At 41.9% G+C, this 25,716-nt stretch overlaps 1 protein-coding gene across 8 annotated transcripts in view; it reads left to right on the forward strand.

Moving 5' to 3' along the window:
- Positions 1-1,624: 1,624 nt before the first annotated feature.
- Positions 1,625-25,716, forward strand: part of USP28 (ubiquitin specific peptidase 28) — a 67,827-nt gene continuing 43,735 nt past the window's right edge. For 2 of the 8 annotated variants that reach the window (XM_020872775.2, XM_020872772.2), the window contains exons 1-3: positions 2,031-2,206; positions 21,657-21,734; positions 22,666-22,795. In XM_020872775.2, coding sequence (XP_020728434.2) covers positions 2,150-2,206; positions 21,657-21,734; positions 22,666-22,795 — 265 coding nt within the window. In that variant the 5' untranslated portion in view covers positions 2,031-2,149. Of the gene's footprint in view, positions 1,644-2,030; positions 2,207-21,656; positions 21,735-22,665; positions 22,796-25,716 lie in introns of those variants that run through there. The other 6 variants (XM_020872776.2, XM_020872778.2, XM_020872779.2 and 3 more) reach the window with 4 other exon arrangements.

Consider the following 25,716-nt stretch of genomic DNA (forward strand, 5'->3'; position numbering starts at 1 on the left):
TAAAGGAAACTATACCTTGGAATTGAGGTAAGTCAGAAGCAGAAATATAAATACACTGATTCAGAAAATAATTCAGCATTGGGACAAAAACTTTTCCAGGAAAGGAACGTTTTTTCAATTTTTTCCTTTGGGAAAATACTCTGGAAATGATTCCCTTTTTAAACAAGTATTTGCTACTGCTTGTTATTCTTTTTTTCTTGAATATTCTTGAAATGATTATCAACTAATAATGCAATTAATCTGGAGCTTCAAGTATGGGTTTAAGGGAAAATGAGAAGGGGTTTTCTGTAGTGACAGCACTTTCCATGATACCTACTTTGATATCTGATCACCATAAAGATGGACAACTCATGGCAAAGCAATGATGTACAGTGGTCATTAAATACTCTAGTTGGACAGCGTGTCTCTAGCTGATTACCATGTCTGGGATCAGGTGGCAGTTAAACCCAAGGGGGCTAAGAGGATTTACCATACATACAGCTCTCAGATTCTATCAAATTTGTTACATCTGGAGCACTGTTTAGAACCATGTAGCAGAAAGACGTTTACTCAAAACTCAAAAGAGACCTCTACTTACCAAATGGCTGTACATACCTCTTTCAGATAGAGGAGTATAGATCTCTGGTGGTCTTATAAGGAAATTTTCATAAACAAGATTTGTAAGTTTCCAGCTCATTTAAACACATTAAATACGCAATTTCCTAAAAATTGCAAAGGCAAATAGGAGCTGCTCTAGGAGCAATGTAGAAGTATGCAATGCTGCAAGTAAACTGGACTGAGAAATCAGTTTGTTTTGCAGGGACATCCTCCCCTCCAAGTTGAGGCCAGGAACACAGGATTATACGTGAGGGGGAAAAAAGACAAAGCCAAAAGCATAAAAAGTCCTACAACCATCAGACATAAACACACAGCCTGTTTTATGTGGAAGATTACGATCACGCTGCGAGTTTTTACCTGCCAGGCAAAGGGGACCCCCTGAATCTCCAGTTGAAGGAAGTAGCAGCAGTCATGGTCCATGCTCCTGAGAATAATCGGGTCTCCCATGGGAGCTGCACCTGATCTGTACCTGTTTACTTTTGCCTCAAACTGCTCACATGCAGACTAGGAAGGCCTGCAGCTGAAACATCACAATCACATGGACAACAATGCCAGAACAGGAAAGGCCACCATCCACATAAAATTCACACTGAAGGTGCTGCCCAAGGGCTTAGACCAGGGCAACGATATAAGCTGTGAGCCCTAAAAGAGATCCTTCCCTACCCAGCCTCCACACAGACTTGGAACAGCCAAGTGGTACATGTGAATGTGAAGTAGGGTTTAGCAGTTACCATTTCCACTAAATTATTGAAAATAAATTGAGGGCACCTTAGCTCTTTATATGCCATCATATATATCCGGCTCAAGCTTAAAACACTATGAAATTTTAGTCTGAACGTCAGAAAATCTAAAATGGGACAACGCGGCGATTCTTGCTCCCCACGCCCAGGTCAGTGTCAGGGTACCTCCCCGATCATCAGTGAACACAAGTTCTGGTCCATTTGGTTAACTTCAGACGTCGGCCCACTCCATCGAGTCTGTCTTCCCTTTTCTTCAGGAGGAAACATTTTTCGAGTCACTGGACTTGGAAACGACTCCACCGTGAGGTGACACACCCTCTATTACCTGTTCCCTAAGACAGGTTCCCAAAACAGGGAGTAGCTTTGACTCGTCTGTGAGGACTCTAGAGCCGGCGGTGAGTCCGAAAAATGAGGAGGTTTTGACCGCTGACGTCGGAGAACGAGACTTGGGAAAGCAAGGTCCCATCTCCTCAACACCACTTCCGGGCCGCAGACCGCCCGACCGACGTACAATCTGACCGTTAGGCGAGGGCGGGGCCGGGGTCACGTGGCCTGCGCGGGGTCAGAGCCCGGCGTACGCGGGAGCACGCAAAGCGGCTCGGGCCGCGGCCGCGCGCCTGGCGTGCGCGCGCAGGCCGGGGGCGGGGCGTGTGGGCTGAGCCTCAGGCGCGCGGCGGGGCGGAGGCGGGGCTCGAGCGGGGTGGAGGGCGGAGGCGGGGCCTCCTCCTTCACCTCCTCCTCCTCCTCCGGCGAGGCTGGGCCGGCGGCGGCGGCGGCGGGAGGCGGGTGACCCGCGGAGGGGCGTCTCGGCCATGACTGCGGAGCTGCAGCAGGACGACGCGGCCGGAGCGACCGACCGCCACGGCTCGGTGGGCCTCGCGGCGGCGGGCGCGGACCAGGGGGCGGGCTCCGGGTCCCACGGGGTAGGGGTGCGGGGCCCAGGCTGGAGCGGCGCGGGGCGCGGGCGGGCGGGCCTGCGGAGATGGGGCGCGGGGCTGCGGAGGGCGCCCGGGCCCGGCGGGGGCGAAGGCAGCGCGCCGGCCGGGGTGAGCACCGGGGCTCCGGGAGGAAGCTGAAGTCTCTGCAAGGCTCGCTCGCAGAGATTGAGGACTCTTTTTGGGGTCCGGAGACGGGCTGAAGTTCGAGGGAGGTTAACTAATTTGGGATATCAAAAATAAAGGACTGGACGTGGGCTACTGTCTGCATCAGGGATCTCTAAAGAGAGCGCTCCTGGCCCCCGACCAGGGGTGAGAAACTTCGGAAAGGGGCAGCTTTGCTGGATTGTGGGTTTTTTTGTTTTTGTTTTCGAATCTGTTTTAGGGCAGTGCTGTTTTAAGAGTCTAAAGCAGACCGAAGTTATCTAAGTTAAAGCGAGGATTTTATCTACACCGTGTGAAAGACCAAGGGTCCTTGTTACCACTTACTACCTTCCACATCCCCCCCCCCCCATATTTTTAAGCAGAAAGCAGCCTCCCCAGTTACTGCATTCATCACTGTAGATTTTTAAGGAAAGTGGAGGAACACCGTGATGAATAGAAGGTATGCTGATAATGCTTTCCTAGTTCTAGTATCTAATAAGATTGAAATCAATACAGGGATTTCTGGGCTAAGAAGGTGAGAGGAAAAGAACACTGGTTTGAGAGAAAAAAAGGCTAATGTCTGTTCCAAAAAAAAAAAAAAAACCTTGGGAAGTGGGCAATTTGAGAATGTCTTCTAATGTTACTTTGGAATGTTCTAACTTAACATTACCCTGTCACCCCTCAAGTGGTGCGCTTTTTCAAGACAGAATGGGGAACCTGTACCAAGTATTTAAATGCGAGTTTGGAAGTGAGGAATTTCATAAACTATTTATCTATTTACAGTACAGAGCTGTCAGATACCTCCACGTGAGAAACCTTTTACACCCTTTTTTTACCCCCCTCTTCGGACACTCAAGAGACCAATAAAGTGACCGCACTTCCTTTTTAAATTCCTGTAGTAAAAGATACCTCCAGTTCCTGGGCTCCAAAATGAAAGTAGGCAAATGGTGTTTCATGTGCTGATTTTTAATAGAAATATTGTTAGGTGTTTACAAATGACCCTTGGAATGTGAGTCAGGATTTTCTTTCGTTTCACAGATCAGTTCTGTTTCTTCAAAGGACAGTGACTTAAAAGCAGGTGGGAAAATCTTAGTTTTGAGATTGTCATGTTGATTTAGAGAAGAGACTATTTTAAGGGAGAGCAAGTCATATTTAAATTTGTTGGCTGAGACCATGTGTCTTGGTCAGCGGCAACTGCTTTTACCTCTGCCTCAGTTTGAGGGATGACCACTGTCTCAGCCTTCTCGGTTTAAGCGCTCATGCTCATGTGTGAGGTGTTTGATGAACACTTGTATATAAGTCATAGCTATTTTTGGAAAGCTTTGGAACTCCAGTGGCTGTGGCTGGCTGGAGGACCTTATTCCTGGCAACCTGCAGAGTGATGACATTTACTGTTCTTCCCAGTGATTCGCCCCATACAGACAGATGATAAGCTTGGAATGCTTGATAATGTTTGCCCTTTTGGTTTTTTCTAATGTAAAATGCCTGAAGTTAGCTGGTTAGAATGAAGGAGTCTATATGGGGGGTACTTTTCCCATCTCAGAGGAAAGATTTTGGTATTTTCTTCTTCATCTTAAGTTTCATGTTAGAATGAACTCTAAATTCTCTGAAGCAATTCTTCATTGCCCTTAAAGGATCTTGAATTGTTCTAATTGAGGGGAGCGCTCCTCCCCTGACACTCAGCAGCTATTTAAAACTTAGAGTGCTTCCTTTCCCTTATTGGTCAGCGAACAGGCAGAATCTGTTATAGCCCCGAAGAACTTGAGTCAGACGAAAACGCAGTACTCTTGAAATCTGTTCTTAGTCTGCACTTGAGTCTAAAAGAGGATAGGTACCATTTAAATTCCAGCTTCCCAGGTGGCGCTAGTGGTAAAGAATCCACCTGCTAATGCAGGAGACCTGAGAGATGCAGGTTCAATCCCTGGGTTGGGAAAATTCCCTGGAGGAGGGCATGGCAGCCCACTCCAGTATTCTTGCCTGGAGAAATCTCATGAACAGAGGAGCCTGGTGGGCTACAGTCCATGGGATCGCAAAGAGTTGGACGAGACTGAAGCGACTTAGCTTGTACCATTTAAATCAGTTCTTAGATGAAAACCCAGCAGCAGTGTTTACTGTTAATGTAGTGCTCTTGGAGGGAGAGCATTGAGCAGTCCTAAAAAGAGATCTTGGTTCTCTGCTCAGGAGTTAAACCTGGGTAACCTGGATGAAAACCAAGAGTCCTAGCCACTGGACCACCAAGGGCTAGAGGCTAGGGGCAAAGTGGCCCTGGCTCTTGTCCCGAGCAAGAATATTTCAAGGAGGCAAAAAGTTTAAAAACAAAGTTTATTATTCGAGACACAGCATGATATATGGGAGAGCACACAGGAAAATAGTTTATCCAACTCAGAATCAGGGCAGAAATACACACCCTGACGGGGTATGGGCATCCTCTCTGATGAGGAGTGGTGCAATAAGTCAGAAGCTAGGCAGAGACACACACCCGGAGAGGAGTGCAGGCGTTTAGAGACACACCCAGAGAGATGTGTGGCTGTCCTGGATAAGGAGGAGGAGTGAGGAGATGATGTAAATCATTTATATAGGACAGTCCTTCCAGGGCTTTGTTTACCTTTGACCCATTATCTTGTTTCTCTCTTCATGCCTGACTGACCCATGGATCCTCCCCAAGATGCACATGCAACTTTTTGCTGAGACGGTTCCCACTGTAGCGGCCTGTGGGTGCATGTCCACACTTATTATGGAGTGGGGTCCCCTCCCTTTTCAACTCCCCAAAACATTCCTTCACATGTGCAGACAGGGAAGTCTTCCTTGACCTCAGGAGTGGGCACCTTATCTCTTTGCTTTAGCAGAGCTCAGCTTTTACCACTAGCTTTGTCCTTAGAGTGTCTGGTTGAGAACAAAGGCTTAGTTTTACTCCACTTGACAACCACCAGGTGTCCGGCCTGGAGACCCATTTTCTCCGACCCTAGTAGGACAAGCAATTTTAAGTCAGATTGGCTCTTACAAACCTGCCAGCCTTCGCAGCTGTACTAAGGCTCATCATACATCCTGCTAATGGAAGCCCTATGAAAATCTGTTTCTTAGAAAATTTAGTGCCTTCTTCTGATGTATTGGTTTTATACACTCTTTTATCTTGTCTCATGTCTTGTAATTTTTGGAACATCAGTAAGTGAGTGCTTGGTTGGCATCCACAACTCTCATGCCTCCAGCTTCAGACGGTTCCTACTCACACAGTACTTTTAGAAAATTTATAAAACACATTGACAAGTAACACCTCACCAGGCAAGATCTTGCCATGTGTTTTCTTTCATCAAAGAAATTTAAAGCAATAGCCAAGTGAAGCATATTTTTCAAGGAGAATAATGATGCTGATAGTAGTAGTAGATAACCTTGACTAACCATGTACTATATGCCAGACTGTGCTTACAACTTAACATATTATCTCAGTACTTAGGACAACTTCAGGAAGTTTTCTTATTTCTTGTTAAATAATTTACACAAGGTTACTTACCTAGTAAAGGGTACAGCCAGGGTTTAACCCAGGGATTTCTAACTCCCAAGAGCTCAAGAAATCTCTGATCCTACTTCTTTGTTGATGGACCCATAGTTTTGGGTCAGAACCTCTTACTCTGTAGAACTCTCTTCCTGATGTTTTAAATTTTCAGGAATTTCACTGCACTCTTTCTCAATAGATTACCTTCCTTTCTACTTGGATGAGCTAACTGATACCTAAAGAGCGCTCTGTCTCATGCTTGGGGTCCTCCCCCCTTCGGAATCTTTTTTCTCTTAGTGGAAGATGTACTCTTCCCTTCTCCCGTCTTTTAGAGATGAATCTAAATCAGTGGTGTCTAGAAACCTTTTTGATTGTGACTCCTAGGGAAGAATACGCTTGTCATCTAGTGGGTGGAAGCCAAGAATGCTGCTAAATATCCTGCAGTGTATAGAGAGCCTCCCCTTCCCCAAAACAAGTTGTCTGGCCCAAAATGTCAATGGAGCTTAAGAAACCCTGGTTTAGATGATGTTTCTCCTCATTTGCCTAAGTTTTCTTTCATCTTCCTTATCCTAGCCTAACTCCCAGGTACCTTCACTGCCTTCTGCTCCCTTGAGACTCAGGATATGGTCCATGGACCAGTAGCATCCATATCATCCAAGAGTTTGTTAGAAATGTAGAAATTTGGATGTGCTGCAGCCAGCTTGTACTTGTACTGCCTCTCCAGGTGACTATATACATTTCTTCCCAACTATCTGTTCAATGACCTCATGTTAGTAGCTTGAAATCTTCGTCGAAATATTTTTATTAAGGCAATAAATTGGCTGGACAAACCATCATACCACTGTTTGAGCCTCTACCCTAGACCTGCAGAATCAGAATCGCCTTTTGACAAGATCCCTGGGTGATAAATTTTGAGAAAGTGATCAATTTTCTGCTCCAAAGGATTGCCATATTCCCTTCAGCTATGCACACTTCTCCTCAATCCTCAAACAAAATAGCAACAATAGCAAAATTGTCTCTGCCTTGTTCTTTAATCTTGTTTGCTGTCTTTCCTTTCATTTTGTTTACTTTCTTCCAAGTCCACCTGTTTCCTCTCTAAAACAGTTTTCCAGTTACAATGTAATTCCAGCTCATTGTGGAAAATTTGAAAAACACAGACCCAGGCAAGGTTTAGCTCTTGGCTGGTAGGAGGCTCCCAGTCCTCAGGCCGAAGTGAGCTGGTTCCCAGGTTTTACTTGAGGTGCAGCAGCAACTTTGCAAAAACCCAGTTAGGAGGTGACTCTGGGGATCACTTAGGCTCCAGCAAGATGAGGGCTGGTTGCCCACAGGCCCACAGAGAGGCTGATCAGGCAACAGAAGATTAGATTGTAGGGCAGTGAGTGGTTTTATGTGATTAGCATCTCCCAGGCCACCCAACGAGAGCCTTGCCAGCAGTAGGCTTTTAGTATTGGTAGCAAGTGAAATGGATCTCTTGGAGGTGACCAGTGACTAATCACCTTCTGGTCAGGTCAGTGACCTTTCAGTACTAGTTCTTTCTACATCCTTGCTTATTCAAATACTTTCTCAAGTCCCATTTGCATATTTTGATTTGTGATGCTTTTTCATGGCCACTTTTTGGTTGATACTTATTTCGGCTTTTGATTTTGTTGCTAGTTATTATCAACTATTCTGCTTTTTACAAAAAAATTCCAGCCTGTTTTCTTGAATCATTCACCATAGTCTCATCACAGATGTACCACAGTAAGCCCTCACTTCTGAACAGATAACATCGTTTTACAACTTTCTTATGAAAACTAGCCCTGGAAAAGATGTTTGAATTTATGTACTACAGCTTTCTTTTTCTTTTTTGCGTGGAGGGATGGAGTCGTGCTGCACAACTTTATAGGATCTTAGTTCCCAACCAAGGGTTGAGTCTGTGCCCTACAATGAAAGTGCCAAGTCCCCACCATTGGACCACCAAGGAATTCCATACTGCACCTCTGCCCTCGAGTGTGAGGCACACTCGGGCTTAGCTACTCTGTGGCATGTGGGATCTTGCTGAGCCGGGGATCAAACCTCTGTCCCCTGCGTTGGCAGGTGATTCTTACCCACTGCGTCACCAGGGAAATCCCCTACTGCAGCCTTCTTGGTCTTGCAGATATAGTAACTGGTTTAGGGAGTTGACTTACTCGTGATCACAGTCTGTGGCGGAGCCCTGGCCTCAGACTTTGTTTCCATGTCCTGTTAGTGTGCCCAGCGTTGCTGCTCCTGAACTTGCTGAGCCCTCTTCCCTGGGACCTTTGGGCCCTGTGTTTATGTATGTTTGTGTGTATGTATTTGGCTGCACTGGGTCTAAGCTGCACGCAGCATCTTTAGTTGCGACGTGCAAACTCTTAGTTGCGGCATGTGGGATCTAGTTCTCTGACCAAGGGTGGAACCTGGGCCACTTGCACTGGAAGCTCAGAGTCCCAGCCACTGCACCAAGGAAGGCCCTGAGGCCTTTATTTTTCTGGCTTTTCTACATTTCTTCTCTGCTAGAGGCGAACCTTTGCTTTTTTTGTTGTTACTGTCCCTTTCTTAACTGCTTCCAGATCTGTATGTCTGATTCCAAATTGCAGATGACCTCAACTCCTCTTTTTCCAAATGCTTTTTGAGCATTTCTACTTGAGATAAACATTTGCTGCCTCACTCCTTTTCCCACAGTTACTATACCAGCCCTGCAAATATGTACTTGTAATCATAGCCTCTACCATATGCCAGTTTTTGGTACTTTTTTTTTTTTGAACATTTTTAATCTTTATAAAAACCCTACAAGGTATGAATGATTATGTCTTATTACTGTGGGGAAACTCAGCCTCAGATATTACTATAGCTTACAGGGTCCTAATGAGAAATTTTTAAACCAAAGTCTGTCTCTGTATTGCATTTGAAAAAATGACTTACTCAAGAATAAATTCTAAGTAGCAAGTTGAGGGGCTTCCCAGGTGGCTCAAGTGGTGAAGAATCTCCCTGCGGATGCAGGAGATGAAGGCGGAAGAAGCAGGGTTCCCTCCCTGGGTCGGGAAGATCCCCTGAAGACGGTAATGGCTACCCACTCCAGTATTCTTGCCTGAAAAGTCCTGCAGACAGGAGCCTGGTGGGACTACAGGCTACAGTCCATAGGGTGGCAGAGAGTCAGATATGACCTAGCAACTGAGCATACACAGCATAGCACAGTTGAGACTTCATGCCATTCTGACTTTGCTGCAGTATGTGCCTTTTTAGAACCATACTTTTTGACTCCCTTGACAATTTATGGAGCACCTTAACATATATTTCTCACTGAGCCCATATAGCAACCCTGTGAAATAAAATTTAGTGTGAAGCAGAATTTGCAAAATGACACAACTAGTAAGTAATAAAACTAAAACCCTGGCAAAGGCAATTATTTTCCTAGGATATCAGTATTTTTACTACAATCTGTAGATGAGTCTTGTTAGATGGACAGGTCACAGTATTTTACATTTAAAAATCATTTTTTCATTTTAATAACAATTCCTGTATGCATTACTTCATTTCATAGTCACACCTGTGCTGTCAAAGCTTATGGTATTCTTTACTTTCCAGCTGTAGAAATTGATGCTCAAGAAAGTTGAAATTTTCTCAGAGGCTAATGAATGGTGGAGTCGGGGCTACCTGGTGCTATTTCCACCATCAAGGCTTTCTAATAAAAACAGAGGTCAAAATGCCAGACATTCAAAGCCAGATTATAGATCTGCATGAATTGATGCTAGCAGCTGCTTCATGGTGGTTGGTAGGTTAAATTTGAGATATCCTAAGAAAATATTTCTTTTTCCAATATTCCTGTGCAAGTCAGTACTTTCCTGGTGGTTTTTTTTTTTTCTTTTTTGTTGTGTGTATGTACATGCATATGCAAAGTTCAATTTTTATTCAGTTGGGGTGAAATTCATATAATATAAATTACCTATTTTAAAGTATACATTTAGTATATTCACAACATTGCACAACCACCACTTCTGTCTAGGTCCAAAATATTTTTATCACCCCAAAAGAAAACCAAATTCTACTAATCAGTCCCTCCCTGTTTCCCCTCCACTCTCCCCCCTGACCACACTGATCTGCTTTCTGTAGCTGTGTTTTACCTGTTCTGGATAGTTCAGGTAAATGGAATCGTATAATATGTGACCTTTTGTGTCTTGTGTCTTTCACTTAGTTTATTGAAGTTTATTCAAGTTATAGCATGTATCAGTACTTCATTCCTTTCAATAATGGCTAATATTCAGCTCTAGAACCAAACATGGAACAATGGACTGGTTCCAAATTGGGAAAGGAGTACATCAAGGCTGTATATTGTCACACTGCTTATTTAACTTATATGAAGAGTACGTCATGTGAAATGCTGGGCTGGATGAAGCACAAACTGGAATCAAGATTGCCAGGAGTAATGTCAGTAACCTCAGATATGCAGATGACACTACCCTAATGGCAGAAAGTGAAGAGGAACTAAAGAGCCTTTTGATGAAGGTGAAAGAGGAGAGTAAAAAACCTGACGTGAAACTCAGCATTCTAAAAACTAAAATCATAGCATCTGGTCCTATCGCTTCATGTCAGATAGAAAGGGAAATGAAAACAGTGACAGACTTTATTTTCTTGGGCTCCAAAATCGCTGTGGATGGTGACTGCAGCCATGAAATTAAAAGATGCTTGCTCCTTGGAAGAAAAGCTATGACAAATCTAGACAGTGTATTAAAAAACTGAGACATCACTTTGCTGACAAAGGTCCATATAGTCAAAGCTGTGGTTTTTCCAGTAATCATGTACAGTTGTGAGAGTTGGACCATAAAAAAGACTGAGCCCCAAAGAATTGATGCTTTTGCACTGTGGTACCAGAGAAGACTCTTGAGAGTCCCTTGGATAGAATTGATGCTTTTGAACTGTGGTGCTGGAGAAGATCTTGAGAGTCCCTCGGATAGCATAGAGATCAAACCAGTCAGTCCTAAAGGAAATCAACCCTGAATGTTCATTGGAAGGACTGATGCTGAAGCTCTTAACTGATACAAATAGCTGACTCATTGGAAAAGACCCTGATGCTGGGAAAGATTGAAGGTGGGAGGAGAAGGGGATGACAGAGGATGAGATGGGTTGGATGGCATCACTGACTCGACGTACACGAGTATGAGTGAATTCCAGGAGATAGTGAAGGACAGGGGAGCCTGGCATGCTGCAGTCCATGGGGTCACAAAGAATTGGACACGACTGAGTGACTGAATAACACATATATCTAGTACATCATACCTGATGTAAGATGTAATTTTTCCATTGGTGGACATTTGAGTTTTTCCCACCTTTTGGCTTTTGTGAATAGTACTTCTGTGAACATTCGTGTCCAAATATTTGAGTGAGTGCTAAGTCATATCAGTCATGTCTGACTCTTTGTGACTCTGTGGACTGTAGCCCACCAAGCTCCTCTGTCTTTGGGATTCTCCAGCCAAGAATACTGGAGTGGGTTGCCATGCTCTCCTCCAGGGCATCTCCCTGACCCAGGGTCAAACCTGTGTCTCCTGCATTGCAGGTGGATTCTTTACCAGTGAGCCATACATAAAGCCCTAAATATTTGAATACTTGCTTCCAATTATTTTGGGTATATACCTAAGTGTAGAATTGCTGGATCTTAGGGTAATTCTATGTATAACATTTTGAAGAACCTTCAGACCTTTCCATAGCATCTTTTCTGTTTTACATTCCCACCAGCAGCACACAAAGATCCCAGTTTTTCCATATCCTCCCGAAACTTGTAATTTTCCATCTTTGCTTTGTTTTATAGGAGTCATCTTTGCCTATGAAGTGATATCTCATTTAGTTTTGATTTGCATTTTCTTAATGGCAGTTGTTGTTAAACGTCTTTTCTTATGCTTATTGATCATTTGTATCTCTTCTTTGGGGAGATGTCTGTTCCAGTCCTTTGCCTGTTTTTTGAATTAGGTTTTTTTGTCTTTGGTTTTTGAATTGTAAGAATTTGAATATAATCTGAATACTAGATCCTTATCAGATTTATGTTTTGAAACTATTTACTACCATTCTGTAGGTTGTCATTTCACTTTCTTGATAATGTCCTTTGTTGCATAAACATTTTTAATTTTGATGAAGTGCCACTTACCTATTTTTTTCTTCTGTCACTTGTGCTTTTGGGATAATATAAAAAGAAGCCATTGTCAAATTCAAGATACTGAAGATTTACCTCTAACTTTCTTGTTAGAGCTTTATAATTTTAGCTCTTATACTTTAGATGTTGATCCATGTTGAGTTAGTTTTTGAATATTATGTGAAGCAGGAGTCAAACGGGAGAAGGCAATGGCACCCCACTCCAGTACTCTTGCCTGGGAAATCCCATGGACGGAGGAGTCTGGTAGGCTACAGTCCATAGGGTCGCTAAGAGTCAGACACGACTGAGCGACTTCCCTTTCACTTCTCACTTTCATGCGCTGGAGAAGGAGATGGCAACCCAGTCCAGTGTTCTTGCCTGAATACTGGGCAGCCTGGTGGGCTGCCGTCTATGGGGTTGCACAGAGTTGGACACGACAATGTGACTTAGCAGCAGGATGCAAACTTTATTCTTTTGCAAATGTATATCTAGTTGTTTTACCACCATTTTTGTTTGTGGAGTGTGTAAAGTTAAGGTGTACATCATGTTGCTTCAGTAAGTGCATATATTACAATATGTTTGCTCTTCTGATGTTTATCACATCACTTACCTATAGTGCATTATTATTATGTTCAATAATCTTTACATTAAATCTCTATGGCTATTTTAGTACTTGTTGCAAATTCATGCTCTCAAATACTGTCAGTCTTATCCCTATACCATCCCTAATACCATTTTTTGAAGAGTCTTTTTTTTTCCCCCATCAAATAGTCTTGACATCCTTATCAAAAATCGATTGACCAGGACTCACCTTGTTGTCCAGTTGTTAACACTCTGCCTGCCAGTGCAGGGAACATAGGTTCCGTCTATTGTCCTGGAAGATCCCATGTATCACGGGGCAGCTAAGCCCATGTGCCACAACTACTGAGGCCCCTGCGCCTGGAGCCCGTGCTCCGCAGCAAGACACCCGGACGCTGCAACAAAGAGCAGCCCCCACCTGCCGCAACTGGAGAAGGCCTGTGTGCAGCCGTGAGGACCCAGCACAGCCAAACATTAAATAAATAAAACAGATAATAAAATTAAAAAACTTAAAAATCAGTTGACTGGAGATTATGACTCTTTTCTGGACTCCCAATTCCAATTCATTTGCCTATCTGCTTATCCTTATGCCAGTACTATACTGTCGTGATTACTATAGTTTCACAGTAATTTTTGAAATCTTAGAGTGTGAGCCCTGTTTGTTCAATATTGTTTTGGCTATTCAACGTCTCCTGAAAGTCCATATGGGTTTGAGGGTCGGTCAGCGGTTTCATTTCTGTAAAAATGATCATTGGAATTGATTTTTTTTTTATATTGCATTGAATCTGTAGATCACTTTGGGTAGTATTGACATATTAATGTTAAGTCTTTGTGATGGTTCATTTTATGTGTCAGCTTGACTAGACCAGTAGGTGTCCAGATGTTTTGTCAACCATTCTGGTTATGTCTGTGAGGGTTGCTTCTGGATGAGATTAGCATTTGAATCGGTAGGGTGAATAAAGCTGATTGCTCTCTCTGATGTCTTTGGACCTCATCCCAGCTACAGAAAGACTAAGTAGAAAAGAGGAAACTTTACCTAATTGGGTGCAGGTCTTCTCTTGCCCTCAGACTGAAAGTTATGTCATAAGCTTTCCTGGTTCTCAGGCTTCCTGCTCAGGTTAAAATAACCCCATTGGCTGGTTCTCCAGCTAGTTTAGATCTTGGAACTTCCCAGCTTTCAAAATCCTAAGAGCCAATTTGTAATAATAAATTTCTTAACTCACATATACTGGAAACTATGAATACAGGATTTCTTCACACACACACATGCACGCCCTGTTGGTTCTGTTTTTCTGGAGAACCTTAGTACGGTCTTCCAGTCCATGAACTTGGATGCTATGAAAGTTTCCTGTAAGTTTTTTCTCAGTGTTATGTAGTTTTTAGTATACAGATCTTTCACCTTCTTCGTTAAATTTATTCCAAAGTATTTTATTCTTTTGGATACTTTTATGAATGGAATTGTTAATTTCCTGTTTAGATTGTACAGTATTACTGTATAGAAACACAGCTGATTTTTTTCTATTGATCATATGCTCTTCAGCTTTGCTGAATTTGTTTATTAGCTCTAGTGACTTTTTTGTGGATTTTTTTGGGTGTTTTATATATCATGTCATCTGTAAATAGAGATAGTTTTGCTTTTTCCTTTCCAGTATAGGTGCGTTTTATTTATTTTTCTTGCCTAATTGTTCTGGCTAGAACTTCTAGTATAATGTTGAATAATATTGGTGAAAATGGGCTTCTTTGTATTAATACTGATTTTAAGGGGGACTCTTTCAGTCTTGCACTACTGTGTATGATGTTAACTGTGAGTTTTTTTTTTAAATACAGGCCCTTCATCATGTTGAGGAAATACCCTTTTTTTCCTAGTTTCCCAATTATGTATGTTATCAAATGTGTTGTGTTTTCCTGCACTGATCAAGATGACTTTCCCCCTTCATTCTGTCAGTGTGGTAACTACTTTTTTTATGGTTTCTTTTCATGTCTTTGTCAGTCACGTTCTCTTAGGCATCCGTTTTCAGATGTTGACTAGGCTTCATCTCTCCTTCTCTGAGATGTGCAGAGCATACTCTTAAGTGCTTAGTCAGGTGCTTAGTCGCTCAATTTTGTGTCTAGCCCTGTGACCCCATGGCCTGGGGCCTGCCAGGCTCATCTGCCCATTGGATTTTTCAGCAAGAACACTGGAGTGGGTTGCCATTTCCTCCTCCAGGGGATCTTCCCAACCCAGGGATCTAACCTGCATCTCCTGTGTCTCTAGCATTGCAGGTGTATTCTTTACCCACTGAGCCATTGGGAAAACCCATAGACTGTACTCTGCCATTCCACTATTCCTACCAGCTTCCTATTGCTTTCATCATCTTTGGTTTATTCAGTAGCTCTGTAACTCATGGTTAAGCTTTCTTTTCCTAGTTTTAACCCACATTTAAACTAACTGTTAACATATGCTAGATTAATCCCTTTAAAATGCCTTTTTTGCCCCTCACATTTCTTCCCTGCTGAAGAGCCTGTTATGATTTTATGTTGTTCATTAGATCAAGTCTAAACTCATCCTGACATTTAGAACTGTTCATAATCCCATCCCAAGTCACCTCTCTGGTCCCTGTTATTTATAAAAGATGGAAACTACACACTGAGGCCCACCTAATAATAACGTAGAATTTTGTTTCTAAAACTATAAGCGTGTAAACTTGGTTTCTATATCTCTTCCTGTATTTTCTTAGTTTATCATTTAGCAAATAAATTGCTAAATGGCGTTTTCTTAAATGTTTAAAGATGCATTTCATAAGACCTTGTCATATTAGTTCTCTGGACCTGTTTCTTGTACTTGGTTGAGGCATATATGTATTTAAAGAAATGAAAAAACTTTGTCTTAGTGTATTCTAAAGTAAGAAAAAAACAAGGTGCAGGACTGTGTATGGTATGAAAGAAGACATTCATGTGCAAAGACCATTTCTGAAAGATGTCAGAAACTATTAATAGTGATTACTCCTGGGACATGGAACTGGATGGAAGGAACAAGGAAATTTCCGTTTCATTTTATATCATTTTGTGCTGTTAGAATTTTCTACTCAGTGAATGTGGACAAAAGACATGGAAAAGTCTGAGTAAATAATGATTAGTTCTTTTTCCTTGCTTTTAATTTTAGTTCAGACCCCTCTACACCATTTAGGATTGACTAACTTTTAAAAGCTTTTAATGCTTTTTAAAAACGTTAAGCCAGTTGATGAACTGAAACAGTGATTTTCATCATGTACCTAATTTTTACACCATTAAAATAAGTTATCAATTTCAGGGGATTCAGTTTTATCCAGAAAAAATGGCTATTTGTCATTTGTGGAGTCATAAGGCATTTTAGAGTTTCATATTATGAGTAAATTGTACCAACATAGAGTTGTTGCTGGAATAAAAACTGAAAAAATAGCAGGACTTTTGCGGACTTTTTCCGTGGAAGTTGGAAAGGTTAGCAGCAGTCTCAGACTGTGTTAAGACTGTTATATAGCCTGGGTTTCTGGAGTTGCTGCTGTGTATTTTCTTTGACTCTTAGAGTTACCCTTTGCTTTCCTTGGATATTTAAGGTTTATTTTAAAATTAGAAAACCAGATCTTTAACTTTGGAGAGAATTTTATTATGCACACCTTGGTATTTCTTTGGAGTAAAGTAACATTTATCAATTACTTAGTTTTAAATTTAGAAATGTACTTGTAAAAATAGACAATTGAGATCAGTAAATGTGCATCAGAATGGTGAAAATAGCATTCCTGTTTGAAGGAATGGAATCATCTAGAAAGCACCCTTGTCACAGTGCTAAACTGGGTATTTTGAAGATTATGAGATTAGTAATCACAGTAGTTTGCTCATTGAGTTTTAATTTAGTTGTGGTAGAATTAGGCCAGTAGTTTATTACAAAATCTTGATAACTTAATGTTTTTACCATGTAATAATCCTGTTTATTGTTTATGATAAGGTGCCGAGTTGCCGTCTTTGCTTTAAGAGAACCTCAGTACAAAGAAGCTTTGCCCCAAAACCATAGAGTAGCTGAGCTCTTTCTAGAGATGTGTGTGTGCCTGTCTTTCTTCACTGCCTCTGGGCAAGAAAAGAGAGTACTCTTTGTTTTATGAAACTAATATGTATTTAGTTAAGGAAATGCAAACCTGTTGGCTCTTGCCAGTTATTTGACTTCATTATGACTGGAGCACAGGCTTTGTCTTGTCTCTTGTTGGGTGTGTACTTTATTTGTAGCATCGTAGTTAATGGGGAAGTTAATATTTAAATCAATTTCATGTGAAGTCGAGGAGAAACTGTGAGTTAGCGATGCAGTAAGAGCCTAATGAACTCAGCCTGTCTGTTGTAAAATTAACATGTCAGATATGCCCACCAGGCTCCTGTGTCCATGGATTCTACAGGCAAGAATACTGGAGCCTTTTCCCACTCCAGGGGATCTTCCTGACCCAGGGGTCGAACCTGACTCTTCTGCATTGCAGATGGATTGCTTACCGTCTATACCCAGGAAGCCCTGATCTGGATTTGGGTTGTGGGTACTACTGAGAATTTAGGTTTAGCTAAATATTTGTAAGACTGAGTCATGTCATAGCAATTGTTCATGTGTGCCAATAGCATAGCTTATTCCTTGTGAAATGTGTTGTTCAGACTCTTAATGGTTATTTTTGGTTAATCATTTAGTTCCAAGACATTTGATGACAAAATTGGTTTTATAAACCTTAGTTTTCTAATTTGCACAATGAAGATGATCCTTGACTATTTTAGGGTTGTTCCAGGGGTTACATGATGTATGAGGCATCCATGGTTCCTGACAGGCGTTCACTAAGTGTTAGTTACAATTGTGAACAGCACTGTCCTGTGGATAATTCACATTAGGTGGTGTGTTGTGTGATTGTTGTCTTTATGGAGGCAGGAATTTCACATTTAAAACAGAGATCCACATGGTGAGAAACATCAGGTAAAGATAGGAAGTCCCATTCCTTTGCAGGCTCATTTGTTCCATTGGCATGGGAGGTTAGAAAGGGCAGAGAATAGCAAGGGGCTGGAGTCCCTGAAGAGCATGGGGCTTCCCAGGTGGCAATAGTGGTCAAAAACCTGCCTGCCAGCGCGGGAGACATGAGAGACGCGGGTTGATCCCTGGGTCAGGACGGTCCTCTGCGGAGGCAGAGCAACCCACTCCGATGTTCTTGCCTGGAGAATCCCCAAGGACAGAGGAGCCTAGCGGGCTACAGTCCACAGGGTTGCACAGAGTCAGACTGCAGTGACTGACCTAGCACACACACAGAGTTCCTGAGGGAGATGAGATGAGCAACACTGTTCTTGGAGCTGCACAGAATGATTTTATGTCTTTGTCATCTCTGCCCAATAGCTTTAAAAAAAAGGGAACCTGAGTTTCCTTTCCTGAGTGTATTATTCTAGATGTGTTAATGTCTGCTGCTACCTGTTAAAGCGTGGAGACAGAGGAGTGGGATTTTAACCTGTGGCCACATGTAATGGCTAGTAAGTTACTTATCATTTGAATACCATATTTCCTTCATTAGCACTTATTTGGCATTCTGAGATCTCTGAAATTGAGATGCTCCTTGCTTGACTATCTTCCACGTAGCACATGTGGTGTAGCTATCATGGTCTACACACGTGTGGGCTTGGTCATAGCTGTTCCTGCCACCATGGCAGCCCAGTTACTTGCCCTGTTGGTGCTGCATGGTTAGTTCAGTTCAGTTCAGTTGCTCAGTCGTGTCCGACTCTTTGCGACCCTATGAATCGCAGCATGCCAGGCCTCCCTGTCCATCACCAAATCCCAGAGTTTACTCAAACTCATGTCCATCGAGTTGGTGATGCCATCCAACCATCTCATCCTCTGTCGCCCCCTTCTCCTCCTCCCCCCAATCCCTCCCAGCATCAGGGTCTTTTCCAGTGAGTCAACTCTTTGCATGAGGTGGCCAAAGTACTAGAGTTTCAGCTTCAGCATCAGTCCTTCCAGTGAACACCCAGGACTGATCTCCTTTAGGGTGGACTGGTTGGATCTCCTTGCAGTCCAAGGGACTCTCAAGAGTCTTCTCCAACACCACAGTTCAGAAGCATCAATTTTACGGTGCTCAGCTTTCTTCACAGTCCAACTCTTACATCCACACATGACCACTGGAAAAACATAGCCTTGACTAGACGAACCTTTGTTGGCAAAGTAATATCTCTGCTTTTAAATATGCTATCTAGGTTGGTCATAACTTTCCTTGCAAGGATTAAGCGTCTTTTAATTTCATGGCTGCAATCACCATCTGCAGTGATTTTTGGAGCCCAGAAAAATAAAGTCTGCCACTGTTTCCCCATCTATTTGCCATGAAGTGATGGAACCAGATGCCATGGTCTTAGTTTTCTGAATTAAGCCAACTCTTTGACTCTCCTCTTTCACTTTCATCAAGAGGCTTTTTAGTTCCTCTTCACTTTCTTGCATAATGGTGGTGTCATCTGCACATTTGAGGTTATTGATATTTCTCCCGGCAGTCTTGATTCCAGCTTGTGTTTCTTCAAGCCCAGCATTTCTCATGATGTACTCTGCATATAAGTTAAATAAGCAAGGTGTTAGTTTAATTTGCCATCTAAAATGACTTTAAAAAGATCCCACTATGATTCAACAGTGAAACAAACAAAAACTATGAAGAAAAGCATAGAAACAGAACAGCAGGGTACAGATTTGATTTTATGTGAAGTAAAATATTTGTCTTTGGAGGAATGACTGCAATTTCAGATTTTCTTGCAAAACTACAATCAAATGTATCATGGGACCTCAGAAAGGTGTTTTAAGCCTTTTTTGTTGTTGTTGCTGAGAAATATGCAAGAGAGTTATTTAATGCATGCCAGGCTGTGCACCTGAAAGCAGGGTGAATTGTTCTGTTTCTCAACATAAATGAGACATTTTGGAGCCACAAGAAGCTGACGTGACCAGTTCATGTGTCTCCTAAGACTGTCGTGAAGGTCTTGTGTCATAGTGTAAGTAGCAGCAGTTTTTCTCTCTGGTGGCACCATTTTATAACTGATGGCACCTTAGATTCAGTCTCTTTTGTGTTTACCTCTCTAGCTCATGATGGTAGCTTATTTGGAACTGGTTGTTCTACAGAGTAATTAAAACTGTGCTTATATAAAGGCAGCTGTAATAAAAATAGGAAACTTGCTAAGATCAAGGTCAAAATTTCAGGATAAAATATTTGCATTGTTTTGCATTAAGTAGGCATTCTTGCCTGTTTTCTTCGTCTTCTCAGATATAGCATGGCATAGAGGTTAGGGTGCAGACTCTGGAGTCGGGCAGCCTGGAGTCCAATCCCAGCTCCAACCCTTACTAGCAGTGACTTTCTGTAAGTTACTCAGCCTCTTTGTGTCTCAGTCTTCTGTCAGATGGGCGCAGTGTCTCTCTCACAGGTTTGTTCTGAGAGAGAAAGGAGTTAATACCTCTGAAGTGTTTTGAACATCACCTGGTGGGAAGTAAGCAGTGTGTGTGAGCTGTTATGCCATCTGGCATTGTCTTTTGTTGATACACCGAGTGGTCTGAGGTGAAGGTATGTTTGTCTATCCCACTCTTCCCTTCTTGGTTCCAGTTCAGCCTGATATGCTACCCAGTTCCCCTTCCCAGTTGTTATTCCATCCTTTTTTGGGTACGTCAGTTTGAACTTTTTAGGAAATTGAGTATGATTGAGCTATATAGGTTCACACACTTTTACACAGTATGATCAACGGAATTAGGATTTGTTTGGAAACAGACTTTTTGATGCTTTACTTTTCTAAGCATCAGATGCTGTGTGTGTTCAGTGTTTCCCAAAGTTAGCTTTGGACACTTCTTAGTGCGAAAGTCCCTCTCCCAGTGCCCCGGCAGTGACTGCCCGAGACATGCCCAGCCTCCAGGACTGCTGGGCTCAGCAGGGTAGGGTTCCATTTCGAGCCTATGACCACGGCCTGTGACTAGAACAGAAAGACTGTTGATGCTTTTCTGAGGACTGTAGAGGGGTGTTTCAGTTTGTTTTTTCTAGTGAGTGATACTTGAGTGTTGCATTGGGCCCTCAGCTGTTGAAGAACAGAGGATACTGTTTCTCTCACAGTTGGCAGGGAGCTAGACTGCCTCTTGGAGACACAGCGCTAACTGAAAGATAGTGGTCACACGTCAGCTGTTGATTTGGGGCTTCATTCTAGGATACCCTTAAGAATAGTGTAAATTAGATTTCTACTGGTTGGACTAAATATGAACAGTTTCGTTTTCAGTATTCATCTGAAAGATCACTGTGTCTTCACTTGGGCCAACTGACTGTTTAGGTTTATCTTACTTGTAAATAGGTGTTTTGTGTTAACTTTTGTCTTTGTGCAAAACAGGACAAAATGCTTAGTGAAGACTTTGAGGCTGAAAGGGGTTATAAACTGATCTTGTAGCATGGAAGGTTTTGCCATGATTCAGATTAATGAAGAGAAAACACTCCATACTTTATTCTCTCTGGAATTTTATTTATAATTCAGAAGATTCCAGCTTTATCTATACTTCTTTTTAAGCAATCAGACCTAAAGTTTCAAATGTGACATTGGTGATATCGTTTGTTAATTACATGATCGGAAATTTATTGTCAGTGAAAAATGACACACACAAATGGCATGTGCAGTGAAGCTTAAAATAGCACATCTTCACATCCATGCAAATTCCCTGGACTCCTTATAGTGACCTACTTACACATTGCTCACAGAGAGAAACATGAGGCACTTTAAGTGCCCATTAGGGCTAGAATATTACTTTTAAATGTTTTGTGTATTTGTAGTTTTACTTTTTACTTGTATTTCTTCCACAAGTGCCAAAAGCACTTTCTATGATTAAGCCTTTAGAAGAGTAATACATTTGACATTTCACAATGTGTCTGACAGTCAGTACCTTGTTGCTTGGAGCTTGTTGGTTTTTTAAAGTAAGAAATACAGTTCTCAAACCTGTTTACCCTAGATGTTTATGTCTCTTCTTTACGTGTATCCAGGTTTACTTTCTGATTGACACATGTCTTGTGTTCATTTTTTTTTCTCAAATACAGAGCTGTCAAATGCTGTTGAATCAACTGAGAGAAATCACAGGCATTCAGGACCCTTCTTTTCTTCATGAAGCTCTGAAGGTTAGTTCAAGGCCTCTATGAGTCAACAGGTTTTAGAACAGTTGTTCATGTCGTAGTTATGTCAGTTCAGGCTATTTTTATGCCAAAATGAAAGTGCATATGTATAGGGACAGAAGTTCTAGAGGTCAAATGACCCAGCATCTTCAACCTGTAAATTATAAGAGCAGGAAAAAGTTGAGGATGGAAGAGACAGTGCAGGGAACTCTGCAGAGATTTAAGATATATATCAACTAACTGCCCTGTATGGGCCTTTTTTTATGGCTCCTGATTCACACTAAAAAATACTTGAGGCAGGGCAATTTAAACTGGTTATTGTGTGAGGACAGCACTGTGGGTTGTATATTTTTTTAAAGATACATTCTGAAATGTTGAATGATGATGTAATAAGATGCTTAGGATTTGCTTCAGAATATCTGAGGGAGGGAAGGCAGAAGAGATAAAATAAGATTGACTGGCTCAGTGACTATCGAAGTCGAGTGATGGGCACTTGCGATTCAGTTATATGTTCTCACTTCTGTTGTATACATTAGAATTTTTCCCTAAGGAAAGTTTAAAAAGTTAAAACGAAATAGAAGTATGGTCACCACTTGAGAATATGATGACTGTTTGGCACCTTTATTGTAGGGGCTGACTTCATTTGGAGTCTGATACATCATGCCTTAGCCATTATGCAATCAGGAGGAGGAGTATCCAAAGCAATGAGGTTTCATTCTTGTTTGCATGCTGTGGGAAATCAGCACGTGGCGCTCCTGTCCTGTACCTGAGAGTGTGATAGCATCGCTTCAAGTTTCCTACTGTATATCCTAGAATTATGCCTAGATTTAGTGTGACACTAGGGTAGTAAGGAGTTATAACCCCCAAACTCACTTGCTGTTTATTTTAAATGCCATGATGTTTGACTTTTGAAATTTGTTTTTTTCCCTCCCCTTAGGCCAGTAATGGTGACATCACCCAAGCAGTCAGCCTTCTCACTGATGAAAGAGTTAAAGAGCCCAGCCAAGAGACTGCTGCAGAACCATCTGAAGAAGAGGGGAGTGCTGCCAGCAAAGAGGAATTAACAAGTAGGTATATCCTGGCGGGCCCTTTTCTGAACTAGCAGAAATTAAGAGATGAGTTTCTGTGAGTGTCCTTTCCATCACATCAGCCCTTCGGAAATAATGGTAATCATGGCTAATTACTGAGCCATAATGAGGTGCCAGGCACAATTCTCAGCACTTAAATGGTTCCATTCATTCAGCAGTTATTTAATGAGCCCCTGTTAGGTGCCAAGCACTCTTTTAGGCACTGGAGATGAACAAAAGGAACAAGAATTGCTGCCTTGTAAGAGATGAGGCTGTGGAGGGAGCGAACAGAAGGCAGATCATGCAGAGGCTTCATAGCTGCTTGGCTTGTGCTCTGAGCCGGAGGACCAGCCATTGGAGAGTTTGCTGCAGAGGAATGCTGTAAACTGGTTTCCACTTCCTAAGGATCATTCTGGCCGCTGTGTTGAGAAAAGAACTGTGAGGGAGAGTAGTGAGCATGGGGCAGAGAAGGGAGCCCAGCACTATTCAGGAAGCTGTCACTGATGAGGGCAGTATGGGCCAGGATGCAGTGGTGGAAGGGTGACAAGTGCTTGTTGCACAGGATCTGCTTACAAAGGAGATGAGGGCTGTGACAAAAAAGAGAAGGATTAAAGATGACACCAGGATTTTTTCCTAAGCAGCTGAAACGGTGGAGTTGTACTTAACTGACATGGGAATAATTACTGATGGAGCAGATTTAGGGTGGAAAATGAGAAGATCGATTTTGGCAATATTAAATTTGAGAGGCCTATTAGACATCAAGGTGGAGTATCAGAAAGACCATGGAGATCCAGGTGTGCCGTTCAAGGGAGAGAGCTGGGCTGGACCTGAATAAGACTTGAAATCATAAACTTGTAAATGGTACATAAAGTTATGAGAAAGGATGAGCTCTCCTAGGGAGCGGGTAGAGAAACGAGAAAAGCTTTCATGTCTCAGCAGTAGGTACTTCCACTGTTGAGATATCTGGGGAAGGTGGAGGGGGCAGTGAAGAATGTATAGAGGCGTAGCAGGAAGACCCAGAGAGTGGTACTCTGGAGACCAGAGAGAGTTCTCGGAGGAGGACCTGTCAGCTGGGTCAGGTGGTATTAATGGATATTTGGGCAATTTCAAGCTATTCTGAGTGCTGCTGCTGTGAGTATTCTTGTATATGTCTTTGAGTGCACAGTGACTTGTTTCAATCCATATTTTTCTTTTTGAGATGCATCCGTGTTGGCTATACCTGTAGTTATTTCTTTTCATGTGTAGTATTTCTTGTTCTGAATACACAAGAGAATTGATACATTTGTTGATTGACTTTGGAGTTGTTTTGAATTTTTTTTTGCCATTGTGAACAAATCTACTGTGAGCTGTTTTGATTTGTGTTTTTTCGTGCACATATGCAAGAGTTTTCTTTAGTGTTTAAAAACTCACGATGTAATCGGTAAGTACTGAAACATGCCCATCTTCATCTTAGTAGGTATTAGGTGTCTCAGACGGTAAGGAATCCGCCTGTAATGTGGAAATCCTGGGTTTGATCCCTGTGTTGGGAGGATCCCCCTGGAGGGAAAGGCTACCCACTCCAGTGTTCTTACCTGGAGAATCCCCATGGACAGAGGGGCCTGGTAGGCTACAGTCTGTGGGGACACAAAGGGTCAGACACAACTGAGCGACCAAGCACACAGCATTAGTGACAGTATTTTCTGAAATGATTTTTTTAACCTATGTATACTCCCACTAATAGAGTTTGAGGGTAACTCTTGCTCTTAGAATTGTTAGATTGTAAAATTGTTGCTTGTGTTTTTGATATAAAATGATTGTCTTGTTTTTAACTAGAATTTTTTAAAAATTAAATAATGATACTGATCATCTTTGCCCTTTTTACAGTTCATGTTTCTTCATGTGACATTTCTCTTAGTATCTTCTGCTGGTTTTTCTGTTTGTTTCTTTGTATTGATTCTTGATATTCTTACTGATACTGACCTTATTTTCTTGATATGAATCCTTTATTCTGGACTTGGGCATTGCAGATACCTTCTTGTTGATGACCTATGTTTTTCCTCTGTGGTGATGAGCTAATAAATAGCTTTAATTTATTAATCTTCTGCTGTGGTTTATGCTTTTTGTTTAAGAACAAAAATGATGTCATAGGATATTCTGTTACATTTTCTTCTAAAATTGTAATGTTTTGCTTTTCACATTTAAATATTTAATTCATCTGAAATGGATTATTTTGGTCAGACATAAGATAGAAATATAGTTAGATCCATCACTGCCCCCTAGCACTTCCCCTAGCTATCCAGGACCTTTTGTTGAAAAGGCAGAACTTTCCCACTGATCTGCAGTATTAGTTCTGTTACATTATTTTCGTGTTTTCCATTTTACTTCATTATCTGTTTTTAATTCTTTGTGGTATATACATAGGAGTGGAATTGCTAGATCATATAACAATTTGTGCTTAAGTTAAAATTTTAGAATACCTTTTTTCATAACTGCAACATTATCACACTTAAAAATTAATAACAATTTCTTAATCTCATCAAATACTATTGAAGAAATTTCCCAGATTGTCTCGTGAACAATATGTTGGTAGTTGGTTTGAGAGTATAATGACCCACATAAAATAAAACATTAAGCTATGTTTGAAGTTCAAGATGGCAGATAATAGAAGGATGTGCACTCATCTCCTCCTGCGAGAGGACCACAATTGCAGCTAGCTTTGCAGGAGGACAACCTGCAGAAATTTGCAGCTAGACAGGACGACACTGCTGCTGCTGCTGCTGCTAAGTCACTTCAGTCGTGTCCGATTCTGTGCAACCCCATAGACTGCAGCCCACCAGGCTCCACTGTCCCTGGGATTCTCCAGGCAAGAACACTGGAGGGGGTTGCCATTTCCTTCTCCAGTGTGTGAAAGTGAAAAGTGAAAGTGAAATTGCTCAGTTGTG

The sequence above is a fragment of the Odocoileus virginianus genome, chromosome 10 (assembly GCF_023699985.2).
Source record: "Odocoileus virginianus isolate 20LAN1187 ecotype Illinois chromosome 10, Ovbor_1.2, whole genome shotgun sequence".
Lineage (NCBI taxonomy): Eukaryota > Metazoa > Chordata > Mammalia > Artiodactyla > Cervidae > Odocoileus > Odocoileus virginianus.